The sequence below is a fragment of the Schistocerca piceifrons genome, chromosome 1 (assembly GCF_021461385.2).
Source record: "Schistocerca piceifrons isolate TAMUIC-IGC-003096 chromosome 1, iqSchPice1.1, whole genome shotgun sequence".
Taxonomy (NCBI): domain Eukaryota; kingdom Metazoa; phylum Arthropoda; class Insecta; order Orthoptera; family Acrididae; genus Schistocerca; species Schistocerca piceifrons.
In genome coordinates, this window is record NC_060138.1 from 19,442,397 (window position 1) to 19,459,374 (window position 16,978).

General features: G+C 39.2%; 1 protein-coding gene across 2 annotated transcripts in view; it reads right to left on the reverse strand.

Moving 5' to 3' along the window:
* LOC124737032 (NAD-dependent protein deacetylase sirtuin-1) overlaps positions 1-16,978 on the reverse strand; it is a 53,684-nt gene that overhangs the window by 35,617 nt on the left and 1,089 nt on the right. The window contains exons 2-3 of one of the 2 annotated variants that reach the window (XM_047248581.1): positions 11,502-11,661; positions 4,424-4,584 (exon numbers count right to left, since the gene is read on the reverse strand). In XM_047248581.1, the coding sequence (XP_047104537.1) occupies positions 4,424-4,584; positions 11,502-11,661 (321 nt within the window). Of the gene's footprint in view, positions 1-4,423; positions 4,585-11,501; positions 11,665-16,978 lie in introns of both variants that reach the window. The other variant, XM_047248580.1, reaches the window with a different exon arrangement.

Genomic DNA, 16,978 nt, shown 5'->3' on the forward strand with positions numbered 1-16,978 from the left:
ACTCATTCTAAAGACTTATAGCACCGCAATCATTCACACACAGCTCCACTGTTTGTGGTACACCAAGAATCAGTTCTTATCAGTCATAAATATTCACACAGTGCAGTTGTGTAGGATACATGTAGAACACTGGTTCAAATGGACAACTTTAGACATGTTACATCAAAAACAGGTTACCACATTTTGCTCTCAATCATAACAAACTTTGCAACTTCTAGAGGGAACAGTTTTCTTCTGATCTGGAATTATTTTTGATAGAAAATGTTCCCTGCTTCTCTCTTGAAGCCATAATGGATTTTCTGCTCTCCTTGGTCATCTCTTAAAAGTGTAGACATGGAGAGTTACACTCGCTTTGCCACAATGAGCCAGAATGTTGTTGACATCATCCTCTTGGGTGCTGGGTTTAGTATGTCGTAAATTACGATTGCATTTATAATTGCTATGTCCAGGAGATAGAACTGTACCTTCTTTCACTCCTAAAAACCTCTTCTCATAAGTTGATATGAGGGCAGAAACTGGTCACATATTGTCAACTTCACACATTCCTCATCGGTAATTGATAAAACAATAACATCTTAGCTTTGTTTTTTCATGTTTATGTACCTGTAAATACTCTGGTGCATATGGTAGCATTCACAGGAGATGAACATTTTTGCTATTAGACCATTCCACTGCAAAAATATCGTTTGATGATGTGAACATTTCCCCTTCTTTAGGTTAGTTCCACAGAACACGAGTGGCACACTTTTTCCTGTCGGTATTACAGTCCTGACTGCATGAGTGCTGCTCTCTAGCAATTCTCAGAACAAGTTGGAGAGCTGTAGCACTTCTCCATGTAAAGAGTACTTCATATTCCAAACAAAGTCTTCCAGAATCTTTTCACTTGCTGGAAATATGACAGCCACATCACCACTTACTTCCTCTTTCCCAGTACCTATCTTCAGATTATAACATTACCCATTCTCTGGATAGCATGCTTTATATATCCTTATGTCCAGTCTGGCTTTGATGGATTATGTTAAACATACAAAAGTTTGCCCCTATCCTTCATCAGGCATTTGGCAGGAACACATACCTTTTCAAATTTGGGGCTTTTTCAGTTTCTTCTTCATTTTTTTGGTGAATTGATAGCAAAGTGCAAATACCAGGAGATAGCTTCAAACATTCTCCATGTCATTGTTTCAGCAAATATTGCAGTCACAATAATATTTCTTTTTGACCATTTGTCTCATGTAGGTGGTTTTTGTGTCTGTTACACAAAGATGCACAGAGAAATGTGCGCCTTTAATTTGTCAATTGTTACGGTAAACCAGCATGTTTCAGTGCTTGAATTGATAGCCAACGATTTTGCAGCATAACAGTTTGTTACTCTTGCAACTGGCTCAAAAAATGGTGTCATCAAAAATTCATATACAAGTTTTTAAGTACTGTAGAATTTTGTCCCTAACACCTTAGAACTGTCGCTTTTATTTTGGATATCACAGTGTACTTTTAGAATGATTAGCTACGTTGTCCCAGTCTTGACAAATCACTTCCAAACAGTTTGCAGCACACTCCCTCAGTGCACCAACACGTTTCTCTCATCACCGCACACAGTAGCATACTTCCAGTTTTCTGGTCACATAAAATACTATCCTTTTCACCACTCAATGAACTATTGTTTGGAATTTCACAGTCTGCACAATTACACGAATCACCAAAATCACTTTCTTCCAAAAGCACTGAATTCTTGTGGTCCCAATTCTGTAGGGGTCAGCCATCAACACTCGTGGAGCTCACAAAAGCAGACTGAACGATGTACATGAGCTCCAGTTTCACAAGCTAACAACTAGTGCCATCTAACAGTATTGCTGCACAACTATTGTAGAAATGGCAAACTACAGAAGAGTCGCATATCACATTTACGGTGTTGTGACAGGCGTACCCATCACTGTACCGTGATAAGGATTGGGACTTAAACCTGGAACCTTGTCTTTTGCTCTCATCAACTGAGCTAGCTGGACACAACTTGTGACCTGCCCTCACAGTTTACTTCTGCCAGTACCTCTGTACTCCTTTCAAAACTGCCTTTTCTCCATTATATCCTTCCTTTTACGAGTTCTGGCCTAGAAAGGTATGCAGGACAGGGGCTGTGAGATTTGGAAAGTAAAAGAGAAGCCCCAGCAAGGCTACAACAGAGTGTATACACAGACAAGGAAAAATATTCCCCAATTTTCCCCGGATTGCCCAGATTTCCTGGGCTAACATACACTTTTTCCATGTCTAGTGACAGTATACTTTCCCTTGGAACTGTAAAACTTTTCAATCTTTTCAATGGTTAAGGTTTTATATACTGGCATAGAGCTTCCTGAAACTTTAAAAAACAAACTCCCCCTCCTCCCGTCAAAAAAAAAGAAGCATTTTGGAAAGAACTTTTACGTGCAGCAACCAGTACGCTGCATATCTTCATATTACGAATGTATAAAGTCGAATCCCACCACACTCAGCACGTTAGTTTCCGAAGCATTGAAATCAAGATTGTGATGCGTTTTGTAAGCCAAGCACAACTCATGCCAAGTGATCTCGCCAGCCAGCCGATGACAGCAGATCTTCAGGGCATAAGTACATAAGATACAGTCAGCAAAAAGCAGCACCATTGTTAAGTTGCATGAACACACAAACAGGAAAAGTTAATGGTTTAAATTAATATACAAAGTGTAACTACAAGAACAGCTAATCTTTCATGTATAATAATCCCCCCCCCATGTGTTTCACTTTAAGATACATCACACAAACATTCCAGTAAAATTTTAAATAATGACTGAAATGTCTTGTCTTCTGGGCATGAAGTTCTTGTAAGTATCTGGTCCTCGAAGTGTTAAGTTTTAAGTGACAGTCAAACACTCTGTGATTCCAGAAATTGATTGCACATTCACACATGTAATGTAATTCATCTTGCATAAAAGGAAATTCACTTTGAAAGTAATGCTTTTAAAACCACCATTCACATTTATTTTCCAGCAGCCTGTTAGCAACAGGTTTGTTTCAGCAGTTGCCAGAGAGCACCAGAAAACAGGCATTATTGCCCGTATGTTTGTATGTGTATAGCATTAAGAGATCTTACATTAGAATGATATTTTCACTCTGCAGCTGAGTGTGCACTGATATGAAACTTCCTGGCAGATTAAAAGTGCGTGCCGGACCGAGACTCAAACTCGGAACCTTTGCCTTTCGCAGGGAAGTGCTCTGCCAATTGAGCTACCCAAGCACGACTCACGCCCCATCCTCACAGCTTTACTTCTGTGAGTACCTCATCTCCTACCTTCCAAACTGTACAGAAGCTCTCCTGCGAACCTGTGAACCTGAAAGAAAGGATATTGCGGAGACGTGGCTTAGCCACAGCCTGGGGGATGTTTCCAGAATGATATTTTCACTCTGCAGTGGAGTGTGCACTGATATGAAACTTCCTGGCAGATTAAAATTGCATGCCGGACCGAGACTCGAACTCGGGACCTTTGCCTTATGCGGTTTTTGTACTTTCTGTTTGGTATATGTATAAAAAGTGATACTTCAAAAATCAGAAAATGCTGCTTTTCTGAAGTACGTTCTTTACCTATTCATTAAGTGGAGACATGACACTTCCCTTATTGTTGGTGAGATGTCAATTTCTTTTTGTCACTGGGTTTCGAGATACAATTCCTACTAGAGCAGGACGTAAACAGCAATGTACACACTGAATTGCGCGTGAGTCGTCTCTAACATTGTAAGTAATGATATCAATATAATAGAAGGAAACATTCCACGTGGGAAAAATTATATATAAAAACAAAGATGAGGTGACTTACCGAACGAAAGCGCTGGCAGGTCGATAGACACACAAACAAACACAAACATACACACAAAATTCAAGCTTTCGCAACAAACTGTTGCCTCATCAGGAAAGAGGGAAGGAGAGGGGAAGACGAAAGGAAGTGGGTTTTAAGGGAGAGGGTAAGGAGTCATTCCAATCCCGGGAGCGGAAAGACTTGCCTTAGGGGGAAAAAAGGACAGGTATACACTCGCACACACGCACATATCCATCCACACATACAGACACAGACAAATTTTGAAAAATATGTCTGCTTGTGTCTGTATATGTGGATGGATATGTGCGTGTGTGCGAGTGTATACCTGTCCTTTTTTCCCCCTAAGGTAAGTCTTTCCGCTCCCGGGATTGGAATGACTCCTTACCCTCTCCCTTAAAACCCACTTCCTTTCGTCTTCCCCTCTCCTTCCCTCTTTCCTGATGAGGCAACAGTTTGTTGCGAAAGCTTGAATTTTGTGTGTATGTTTGTGTGTCTATCGAGCTGCCAGCGCTTTCGTTCGGTAAGTCACCTCATCTTTGTTTTTATATATAATTGTAAGTAATGAACAAGAGATTACAAATGTAATAGCATAAACCAACCTGCTATTGGTTTCCACTCTTGTCCACTTAAATCAGAAAGACCACTCAAGTTTGAAAGATTGCTAACAGTAGACGAGATTTCATCTTTATCATCACAGTCATCTTCCTCTTCTTCTTCTACTTCATTTTCATCACTTGGTCCAGGTAATTGTCTCTTCCTCCTGTAAAAATAAAGTAAAATAAAATTAAAAAGGCAAATTTAGTAGTTACAGAAACATGTAATACTATCTAACACATCATCAGGTGCCTGTTTAAATATGCCTTAATTACAATCCAGTTATGCAAGAAATATCTGGCCAGGTTTTTTGTGGAAACCAAGTCAGCAGGAAAGTAAAGCAACAAGAATAATCAGGACATACACGGCACCTTGGAAGCAGTGAACTTACATGTTTTTTTGCCTCCAAGAATCTGTGTCAAAGTGAGACATGTTTCCACTTGGGACACTGGGTGAGCGACATCAGTCTCTCCACTTAACAGTAGGACTGGGTGAACTAACAGCCACTGCTAAATTGTTTTTACATGATGGCAGCATTTGATCTACTGTACTCTGTCACAATAAATTTTAATAATTTACAACTATAGAGAAACTGAGGAAGAGCTGACCTCCATTATCTTACTGTTCTGGTATTCAGGAACTTTCAGCCGTCGGTCAACCGCAGTATGAAATGAACTTTGGGACTGGCTGAGGATTTCTTGGCAAGGAAGAAGCACCACATTTTCTTGGACAGAGTGTGATAAATGTGCATGGAAGTAACTTCAGATGTGCCCCTGGGAAATGTTTAGGGAGGCTTGCTGTTCATGTTTTATGTTAATGACATGGCAGACAATATTAACAGTAACCTCATACTTTTTTCAGATGACACACTTGTCTATACCGGAGTACTATCTGGAAAAAAAAAAAAAAAAAGGTTGCGCAAATTTTCAATCAGATTTTAATACAATTTTTAAATGGTGCCAAGGTTGGCAGCTTGCCTTAAATATTCCAAGATATGAAATTGTGCACTTCACAAAAAGAAAAAAAAGTAGTATGATATGTCTACATCATCAATGGAAACAGTTGACTCACACTGGGTCTAACAAAATGGAAACAAACTGCAATAAATATAGGTAAAGCAGTTGGCTGGCTTCAGCTCACTGGTTGGATAATAGGGAGAATGCGTAAGTTTACAACCACAAAACCCTATTTACAATGTTCCAGGCACAGGAATTAAGTGTGGAATCTAAGGATATTTTACAGCACACAATGTATTGCACTCATATGGGTCACACAGACATGTTAGATTTAACAGGATGGATAAACATTTAAGTAATCATTCTTCCTCATTTTGTACACAAATGGAATGGGAAGAAAGCCTAATACAAGGCACAACACGAAGTATCCTGTGTTATGCTCCTCACACCAGTAAGTAGAGTACAGATATAGACATATCTGACAAGAAAAGATAAAGAAAAGATATGTCTTACAGCATTTGATGTCTGGAACTATTTTTACCATCTAATAATGATCACCTAAAATGTCAGAATTCAATTTCCCTTTGTACGTTTGCCCTGCCAGTGAAGTGTTCTGTTTTAAGTGCTCACCATGTCCACTGTTCATATCATCACAATTTGGCAGGAAGAAATGCAGGTGTGATTACGAAAAGTGAATTTTAATGACATGTTACATTGGTATTGTTAATACAAGTACAGATCATTGCAAAAGTTCTTTGAAATTTTCACCTTTGAAATTTCCCACAAAACCATTCAAAACGCTCTTCAAGAATTACCAAGGTGTTTTCTTTTTGTCTTTTAAAACTTGGTCAGCGAAAGTGTCGAAAAGTTCTCAGATCGGTGGACTGATGAATGCGGCTGTTTTTACAGTTTTGAAACTGAGTATGGGGAACTTTTGATAAAAGCAAATGAGTGAGTAAGGTGTGCAGAGTCATTTAAATTAATAACTTTTAGAAAATTCTTTGTAAGTCCCAATTTTATATGATTTCCCAGAAGCATAACTTTGTGTATCTCTCTCTGTCAATTAATGACCTCAGTAACTTTTCTATTGGTGGTGTTTGTCCCATTTGAACACAAAACTACAGTGCTTGTGTATCCCGACTGCATTCTTAAAAGGCAAAATTCCACACAAACATTTCAGTATTATCTGATATTCCTATCAGGATGATTCTCACAATCGGATGTTTTATTTTGCATAGGTATCATAAGCTACAAGACTAAAAGGAAGATTGTTATCATTGTGAAAAGGTGCTGTTCTAAGACTTCTCTTCAAAATTTCAATGAACCGTCACTAATGATGAGAACTGTGCATCATTTTCAGTGTCTTTATCAAACGATCTACGTTTTTTGGGGAAGGAGACCAGACAGTGAAGTCATCGGTATCATTGGATTAGGAAAGGATGGGGAAGGAAGTCAGCCGCGCCCTTTTCGAAGGAACCATCCCGGCATTGCCTGGAGCGATTTAGGGAAATCAAGGAAAACTTAAATCAGGATGGCCGGACACGGGATTGAACCATCGACCTCCCGAATGCAAGTCCAGTGTGATCTATATTTTTTCAACTACATGAAGTCATCTTCACTTTTAAGGAATTGATTTAATTCTTTAATTCTGTAGTGAAATGTGGACATTCCCACAGAGATCTGTAGATACTTACACTCCCTTAAATGTGATACTTAAGGGCCTGCGTTATTTTTATGAAGTTCTAGATTTGTAATGAGGTCAGTGAACTCCCCTTCTGCCATCTTCTGAACTAAGAAGAATGTCTTGGAGATAGATCTACATCTCTCAAAATAGGTGGTTTTTCAACTTCTAATGAGGAGCATTAGAGCAAACACAAACCTTTTCTGGAGGTTCAGGAACAGGAAGCTGTTTGCCATGAGGTACAGAGAGAATTGCAGATCACATGTTAGGGCACAAAATCCTTGATTTCTTCTTCACAGAGACCCCTTTGTTTACAGGGTGGACAGAAATAACTAGTCATTAGCACAGCTGGTGGGCATCCTTCAAACCATTAGCACTTCTGCATCTCTTCACACACTGAAGATGGATGAACATTAAGAACAGCATATACAGCACCCATTTATTTGTTCAGACCCCTACCTTGTAAAAAAAAGACCTTTCACCACACAGAGAATGGCCGCACTGAAGCCCAACTGCAGTGAGTAGTTTTCTTGGTAGTGAGGGTACAGAAGACACATCAGGTGGGGAGAAAGGGGGACAGAACGGTAGGGATTGGAAAAAAAAATTCTGGACTGTTACCTCTAGGCGTGAGCAGGAAGGGGGTGGGGATATGTTGGTGGGCTGCCAGCAACAGCATCAGCTGGAGGGCAGCATGCAAGTGTGAGGCTGGAGCAAGTGCAGGGCAGGAGATAGAGGCAAGTGGAGGGGCAGGAGCTAGTGAAGGCTGAGGCCAAGGGTATTATGGAAACAAATATATTGCCGTCTGTGCCATTCATACAAGCTCGTGTTAGTGGAAGAAACCATGGGGCAGAAAGCTTGTTAGCAGCTGTATGCATGTAGAATACCATGCAATGGTTGCAGCTAAGTTAGTAGACCATATAGTTGCTCTTGCAAATGGCCCCAGAAGGACTGGAGTAGTGGCAGTGAGAGGATGTATGGGATAGGTCTTGCATCAAGGTCTATTACAATGACATAAGTAAAGGGACAAGGGGTTGGGAGCAGGGTGAATAGGGACAGACGAAGATACTGTACTGGTTGGGTGGGCAGCAGAATACCACTGTGGAAGAGACAGGAAGGATAGTACGCAGGACGTTTCTCATTTCACGACACGACAAGAGATTGCTAAAACAATGGCAGGGAATGTGGTTCAGTTGCTCTAGTTTTTGGTGACACTGAGTCACAAGAGGGGGCTAGTAGAGGGCATGTGGGGGATAGGAGGTAACTGGGGATATGAGGTGCACAACATCTGTTTCTGGACAAGGTGGGAAGAATAATTTCGGTTCCTAAAGGCTACAGCAAGACCCTTGGCATATTTGGAAAGGAACTGCTCATCACTGCAGATTCGACAACCACAAGTGACTAGACTTTACATAACAGCCTTATCGGTGTGGAATATCAGGCAGTTATCCAAATGGAGGTACTATCAGTGTTTGGTAGGTCTGATGTGAACACAGTTATTGTCAGTCACCAGTGAGGTGGAGGTTGATGTAAAGGAAAGTGGCTTGTTGGGCTGAGCAGGACCAAATGAAGCAAATGGGTGAGAAGGTGTTGCGGTTCTGGAAAAATGTGGATAGGGTATCCTCACCCTTAATCTAGATAATGGAGATGTCATCAACAGATCTGAACAAGGTGAGGGGTTTGTGATTCCACACAGCTAGGAAGGGTTCCACTATATAACCTACAAATAGGTGGCATGGGGTGGTGACATGTGGCTACTCATAGCTGTACCACAGATATGTTTGTAGGTGATGCTTCCAAAGGAGAACCACCACTAGGGATCAAATCACCTACACTGCCAAGCTTTCAACTACATCTACTCTAGCTCGAAATATCCTCTCTGCTCATCTCAAAGTGGTATTTGCCCTCTCACCCAACATACACAATATCCTTATTCGTCCCTATCCCACACGTGCCACCATCCCCTTGACCAGAGACTCATGAATCACTATAAAAGTCCTAGATGCAAGACATGTAACCCATGTGTGTCATTCTACATGTGAATGACCACTAGCAAGCTGTCTGTGTTTACAAATGCCCACCACCACACTGTGTTAGAGACAGCTGAATCATCCAGCAGATGAACATGCCACCTAATACGATGTGCTTGTCGGCTTCACAGCCATTGCCATCCGGATTCTTCACACCAACACTGTCTTTCCTGAACTGCATGCGTGAGGATTCCTCCTGCAACATATCCTCCCTCTTGGCTTCAACCTCCACTGTGCCTGTCCTCCAACTCCCTCTATCTACTTCCTTGCTCTCTACCCCTTGCCTCCTCTGTACTTCAAACAAAATATGATTTCAACGTAAATATAGCAAAAGTTATCTGAACTATTAACACATTTACAAGACATTATACATGCCCGTTAACAGATTTTCGCATGGAAGTATATCAAGACAAAAATAATGCAAGGATTTTGAGGAGTACCAAAACAAAACTACATTACTGTACCAAATCTTAAGAACTGAATTTCTTCATCTGGTCACACCACTACTGATTACATGAACACATACAAGGCATGTTACCACATGATAAGCTGAATGCCTTGTATGTGTTCATGTCATCATAGCAAACTGTGAAAATTATGATATGCTCAATCACTGCTGCCAGCTGCTCACATGTAGTGTCTGGCATCAAGCAAAAATGTGCAATTACAGCTAATGGTAGCAATTCAATATTTAGTGCTAATATCTGATTTTTAATAGCAATTATAAATTCAGGTCGGTGCTGACATGTTAAAGAATCATCAGTTTAATATGTCACGAGTGCAAAATACTAACAAGAAATATTTACAAAAGAATGTAAGACTGGTACAAACTGACCTCAGGGAAGAATAGTTTGGGTTAAGGGGAAATTTAGGAACACAGCAGGCATTACCGACTCTACATTTTTCTAAATGTAACAGGTATAAGATACAGGGATCAAAAAGTTATCTACTACTTGTACAGAAAGGTAAGTGTAGTTATAGGAGTTACAGGACATGACAAGAGAGCAGTAGCTTAGAAGGGAATGAGACGGTTATTCAACCTACCCCCATGTTATCTATCTGCATATAGAGCGACCAATAAAGGAAACCAAGGAGAAATTTGGAAAAGGAATTAAAGTTCAAGGTGAAGGATGTTTGTCAATGCAAGTATGGCCAAAGACTTGGAACAGCAGGTAAACGGAAGGGATACTGTCCAAAAGAGTTTATAAAACAAATATCAATAAGCAAAAAACAAGGATTTCGATATGTAGTTGAATTAAATTGTGTGATGCTGGAAGAATTAGATCGGGAAATGAGACACTAAGAACAGTAAACAAGGTATCCTATTTGAACAGATACATAGCTTCATGATGAGCAAATTAGAGAGAATATAAAACACAGCCAAATATGAAGAAAACTGTTTCCAAAAGAGATATCTGTTAACACTAACTATAAACAAGTGTTAAGAAGTATTTCCTTTACACATTTACCTGGACTATAGCCTCCTATGGAAGTGAACCACAGGTGATAAAGAATTAAGGTGAGAAAAGAACAGATGCTTTTGAAATGTGACACTACAGAAGGATACTGAAGACCAGACAGATAGCCCATATAGCTAATGAGGAGGTCCTGAATCAAAATAGGAAAGTAATTAATGGCACAACCTGCCTCAATGAACACATCTCAAGGCATCGAGGAATTATCAGGTTGGCAATTTATGGAAGTGTGGTGGGTAGAACTGTAGAGGGAGATCCACACTAAATTAGAGTACATAGATTCAAAGACGTGTAGTTATAGTAGTTACGCAGAGTTTAAGAGGCTTGCACAGGAAAGGCTAGTGTGGAGACATACATCCAACGAGTTTTCAGGCATAAGATCATTACAATAACAGCAGAAGCAGCAACATGAATTCTGTATCACTAAATTAACAATGTTTAGATCATTTTCTTTCCATTACATTTTGTGAAATGAACAGTGTAATATTTCACAGTTGTAAAGTGGCCTCAATTGTGAATCTGGTACACAGCAACTTCGTGTAATTTTGTATTACCCTTCTGAGACAACTGGTTCATAAATTCATGCATGTAAGGAATCTTATTGAAGACGTAATCTGAGAAGCAACTAAACTCATAACTGGGCTTATCTGCGGTTAAACTAGAAACAGTCTTGCTGTATAGTGAAAGGAGAGAGCTGCTGCTGTCTTTCATTAAGTAAATAAAAGTCTGTTTGCTTCAAAGCTCAAAATCCAAAATTGTCTACCAGTAGCTTACCTTCAAGGATTGAACTATTTCATGCTGCAGAAAGACACATAAAATATAGAAGTACTTAACTCTATCATAGCTTTTCAAACTAATAGTCCCTTCTTGAGAAGGTGGAAAAGGTAGGTTGAGAAGGTTAATAAGTCAGTATTTGTTAAAATAAGGAACAAAATAAACCATACCTGCCCTCTCCAGTAACATCACATTCTATTTCTGTTGCTGAAGAAGAGTCCAACTGCTGGATACCATTGACATTTAAAAGATCATCATCCTCGTCTTCATCATCATCAACATGACTTTTGCTATTCTCTGAACTAAGCGCACAACTGGAAACTGGAAATTCTGCTGAAAATGCAAACAGATGGGAATAAGATCATTATCGCAACAAAGTGAAGGAATTATGTCCACTGTTCCCCTCTTACCCTACTCTTTCTTTTTTGACAAAGTTAAAGAGACCCATAGCTCCTAACATGTTTATCTCCATTAATGTTGACCACACTAATAACGCTACGAAAATTATTTAATTTACAAAACATTCAAGCTCATTACAAGTGGTGTTACATTTTCCAGAGCTGAAAGTCCCCTTCAATGTTTGAGAATAACACAGGAGACAATCAAAACCAATTATTTCGTGTCCCTGCCACAAAAAATCTAAAGATTAGTATTTTTATAATGAACACAGTGGACCACCTAACAATATCTTCAGGACAATAAAAACACCACACTTCTGTCAAAAACAAATTGTAGAAAAGCTTATTTGAATTATGTCATTATCAGCAATCCTGAAATTATAACTGATTAATTTACTGCAGCTCGAATGGGTCTTGGTCCTGGATTCAAAGTGATTTTGATTTCTTTGCCACATCTGTGTGTTAAATTTTTCTATTTGATGTAAATAATTTCTTCTGTCATAACACTGTAAAGACCATAGAATTGTGTTTGTCTCTGCTTCCGGCAACACCACAGGGCTCAAACACCATGAGTATTCATCTGAATATATCCTCGTAGCTGTCCATTAGGTGTCGGCTATCAACTTATTTCGGTGTACATACAGTTGTTATGGCACCACTAGTGCCTTGCCCACAGCCACACAAGGCCTCCCCCACACCACTTTCTTTCACTGTATGTCCACTGTGTCTGCTCATGATAGATGGGTCACTAGCTTTACTCATCTGCAAGCCACTATATTTGCTGACGATGTTATCTCCCATACATGTACTACAGCATCTTTCACAAAGGTACCCAAGACACTGCTTGTTAATCTGATGATTGACATACTAACAAATACAGTTCAATGTCCATTTTCTGGAATACATTTCACTATACATTATTTTTTGGGATAGCACCAGCACATTCACCTTTCGTGTTCCTTCTGCTACTGTTTTACAAAGTGCACACACAAAATTTCACATAGAAATTAGCTGTTACAGCCATAACTGGATATTGTCAGAGCATAAAAAGAAGCAGTCATTCATTCACAAGCACACTGGAAAAAAGCCACATTATTGCCAGTGTGGTTTTCTCAATATGCTTGTGGACAATGTGATTTTTCAATGTCCTTGCTGGTTTGGTACCAAAACTTGTTTAGACTTTTCATTTCTTATCAGTCCACCTAATTTTTCAAGATCATTCAGCAACATCAAATCTCTTAAAGACTTAAATTTTCTTCTTTTCCAGTTTTCTGACAATCCATGATACACCCGTAAATGCTCTGCTCCAGATGTAAATTTTGGCCTTCAGTTAAGGCCTATGTTTGATACTAGCAGCTGTCTTTAAACTAGGAATGCCCTATTTGTCTGTGCTGAACTATTTCTTACATCCTCCTTGCTTCAAAGGAGCAGAAGACCTTCACTTCTACTAAATAATCCCTAATTTTGATCATATTAACAGAATCTTCTGTTGGTTCTTGGTAGAACAACATTATAATAAATGAAAAGCACCAATGTGTGTGAAATTTGCAAATTGTTTCGCTTGCTTTCTTTGACTGCTTCACATAGGTGGTTCATATCTTCTAAAAACTTTTCATTGTATGAGAATGCTTTGGCTTGATGCATAATTATAATTTTATATCTCCTCCAATGCCAATAAATTTAGCAACTGACATGAGGAAAAAAAAGGGAGGCAGGAGGGGGGAGGGGGGAGGGGGGGGGGGGGGGGAGTGGTAGAACACAAGCACTGAAACGACAAGAAAAATTTAAAATGCTGTAACTGACTGAAAAATGAAAGAAGTGCATTTGTGAGATGAGTGAGCATTTCCTTAGGACAAGAAAAATTTAAAATGCTGTAACTGACTGAAAAATGAAAGAAGTGCATTTGTGAGCATTTGCTTCATCATTTGACAAAGATGAATAGCCATACATGAATATAGGTAGGCCTACTGTTAAGTTGAAGTCTGCACGTTGCACTTTATAATTTTATTGGTTGCTTTTGTGCAGTGAAAATTATCTTTCAAAAGAAGTAAGCTAACACAGAATAGGATGCTGTATGACATGGGACAAGAGCCAATGCTGAATACATTGGGAAACAAAAAGGGAAAAATAATAAGCATATTTTTCACCACGGAATCAAATTTTCCATAAATTGCTCAAGACAATTACCAATAAAATAAAATCAATATTTAAGAAGGCAAGCTTCCTTACAAAATTGTTGGGTTCCTGCGGGATATGATGTTTTAAAGATATTGGACCACTGTTTTTTCTGCCAAGGAAGTGTGTCAGGTTTTGTTGGTGGCACACCAGTTGTTCAATGAAGAGCTTGCAAACATTTTTGTACAGTTCTTTATTATCTGGCAACTGAAAATATCTGTAACAATTGACAAGGTCATAATTTACTTTCAACCACTTCTATGAACATGAAGTCTCACAATACAATGACGCAGCATAGCACCTTTGTCTCTACAACATTTCGCTGCTGTTCTGTTTTGGACAAAAATACAGGATGCTGTGCTATGGTAATGAATTCTGGGACTCTTGTCTTCAAAGATGCAATGGATATACTTCTACATCTGCACTTCGGAAACCACTGAGAAGCATGTGGCAGATGATACGTCCCACTGTACCATTTATTAGGGCTTTTCCCCATTCCAAGTAAACTATGACCTCACACATGGGGACAACGATTTTCAACTGTCAGATAATGAAGAATTATTTCATTTGCTTTATGGTGGAGATTCTGATGATTTCTTCCCACAAGTGTGGCTCTTGATCCTAACCTAGTCATCAGTAGAAAAGCCAGGAACAAATACTTTACCAGTACTTGAGTGAAATCACAACACACAACAGAAATTTGAAGTTCATCCATCATTCAGCATGGTCTTCCACCTGAGCTCATGACTTTGCAGTTCTAGTGAAACAATTAATGGAATTCTAGCTATGACCACTTTTTACCATGTATTATCCCATATCAAGCCTTTACTCTGCATTAAGGAAAGCTGCAACAAACTCCACTGACTGATGGCACCTACCTTACCAGTAATGCTGGCTGTTTCTTGTTGTTATTCAGTACTCATGATTTACGTAACTGGTACGATACAAAGCAGGCTCACTACATACCAATCTAAGCATTACTTGAGCATTCATCTGGGAAATGGTTCTTTCTATAACTTTTACTATAAAATGAGCCTAGTGAAATGTGTGTCTGTGGCGCATGCACACACATACACATGCACCCAGAGCTTTCCATTACCATAATTATGTACACAAGTATGGAAGCCAATGGGGGGAGGGGGGGGGGGGGGGGGAGGAATCAGATGTGCCTTGATCTGACAATTTCAGTGTCCCTAGAGTACACAAATCATTTTGCGCACAAACAGTTACAGTCAAGCACTGATCTCATATACGCCAAACTTCATGGTGAAGATAGTACTCCCGAAGCTCTAATTGAATCATGTCTGTCTCTTGATCCACATTGCAGAGTGTACAATGAAAAACTGGCCATGTCGTTTTCAAATGAACCAATACCAGCACTCACATTTCGTGATTTGAGGAAACTACAGAAAGCACGGATCTCAATGGTTCATTGAATGTTAGCTCACCTCTACACCGTCAAATTTCATGAACAGGCATAATCACCAAAGCTTTCTATATAGTTTCCTGTTATGTTCTTTCCTTTCAGTTGCCCAAATGCTCATTCCTCTTCCCACGAACTTATGCTGGTCCATACATCATCAGAAAAAATTAGAGATACGACATAATTGTTTCTCATACTGATTCATATAAAATGTCAGGTTTTACAAAAACTTTTCATGGATAACACATTTAGCCTCAGAGACCCATTAGAATTTGTTGACCATGGGTGTTAACCTTTCTACACCAATTTGTAATACTTGTTTACCAATTAAAGATGTCCCACATTTGCACTAAGGATTTAAAAATTTCCATTTTGTTACAAAACAGAACTCAACCAGATTAAAGTCAGGCTGCTTGGAAAAACCTTGAAAACTTTTCATTTTTCGGGGAAGCTACATTTCTAAAAGACCCCCCCCCCCCCCCCACTCTGCAATACATTGTTAAGAATCTTAGTGACTGAGGCTTGGTAATCACCTAAGGAATAGTCAACAGGAGCCATTCTGGATTACTTACCTGAGACACACTAGATGGAATGGCCACTTCCAACAGGAAGCCATACCTTAAATAATTTATTGGGTTTAATGTGACAGCAAAAATTTGTCAAGTCTCACAGTCGATTGTATATCACACTTGGGCACTACATCAACAGATATCAAGGAAAAGTAGGATGGGGACATCTGTCTGCCACTCTACAACTTGACCTGGTAAATAGCTGACTTCCTGCCCACCCTTCCCAGGTCCAGCCCATTACACACAAGTTGCTTACAAGTGTAAATACATTTGACATGTCCTATGGTACATGGTCAAAGGGCGAATAAATAAACATACAGAACTAAGGAGAGGGACGAGTTTAACGAAACGGTCTCATTGACAAATACATACTGAAAATGCAGGAATTGATTTACCATAAAGCTCTTACTCCACACTTGCCTCTACACATTTTTCATAGCCCTGTTCTAAATTAGCACAGATTATCCTGTGGTGCTGCATCCCTTGTTTTCATGCTTGTCTGTCGAAAAGCAGGATGCGGACAGATTTAAACACATAATTACATGAGGCTTCTAAAAAGCCATAGACAACAGTAAGTAAGGTTACCTTGGGTATTCAAGTAACACGTAATTTGTCTAGTCGTCCTACTTTCATTTATAACAACTATTACCTTACCCTGCTTAGTTATAATAGTTTTCTCTTTATATGCAGTTTTTCGTGCCGTGTAAAATTCTTATCCAATTCACACGACAGTAGCCGCTCCCCCAAAATACCCACGAAAGTCTATGTACTTAAAGGTGTTGCTTGCTGTCTCTCGTTCGAATGATTAGAAAAGATACGGCGCATGCATACATTAAGAATCTTATAATGAACACACATTTATATTCTTCTGAATCACTTTGAATTTATCATTCATGCTTTACATTTGTAATTGACGCACACCAGGCTAACGACAAGGGTTTCAACAAACAACGTAAAATTTATTAATCAGCATTTTTTATTGTTTATACTTTACATCACAGTTGCAACAATATGTTTAAGAGTAAATAATGGTATGAGCTCTAAAAGACATTAACATAATACATAAGCAGTCAACTACTGTT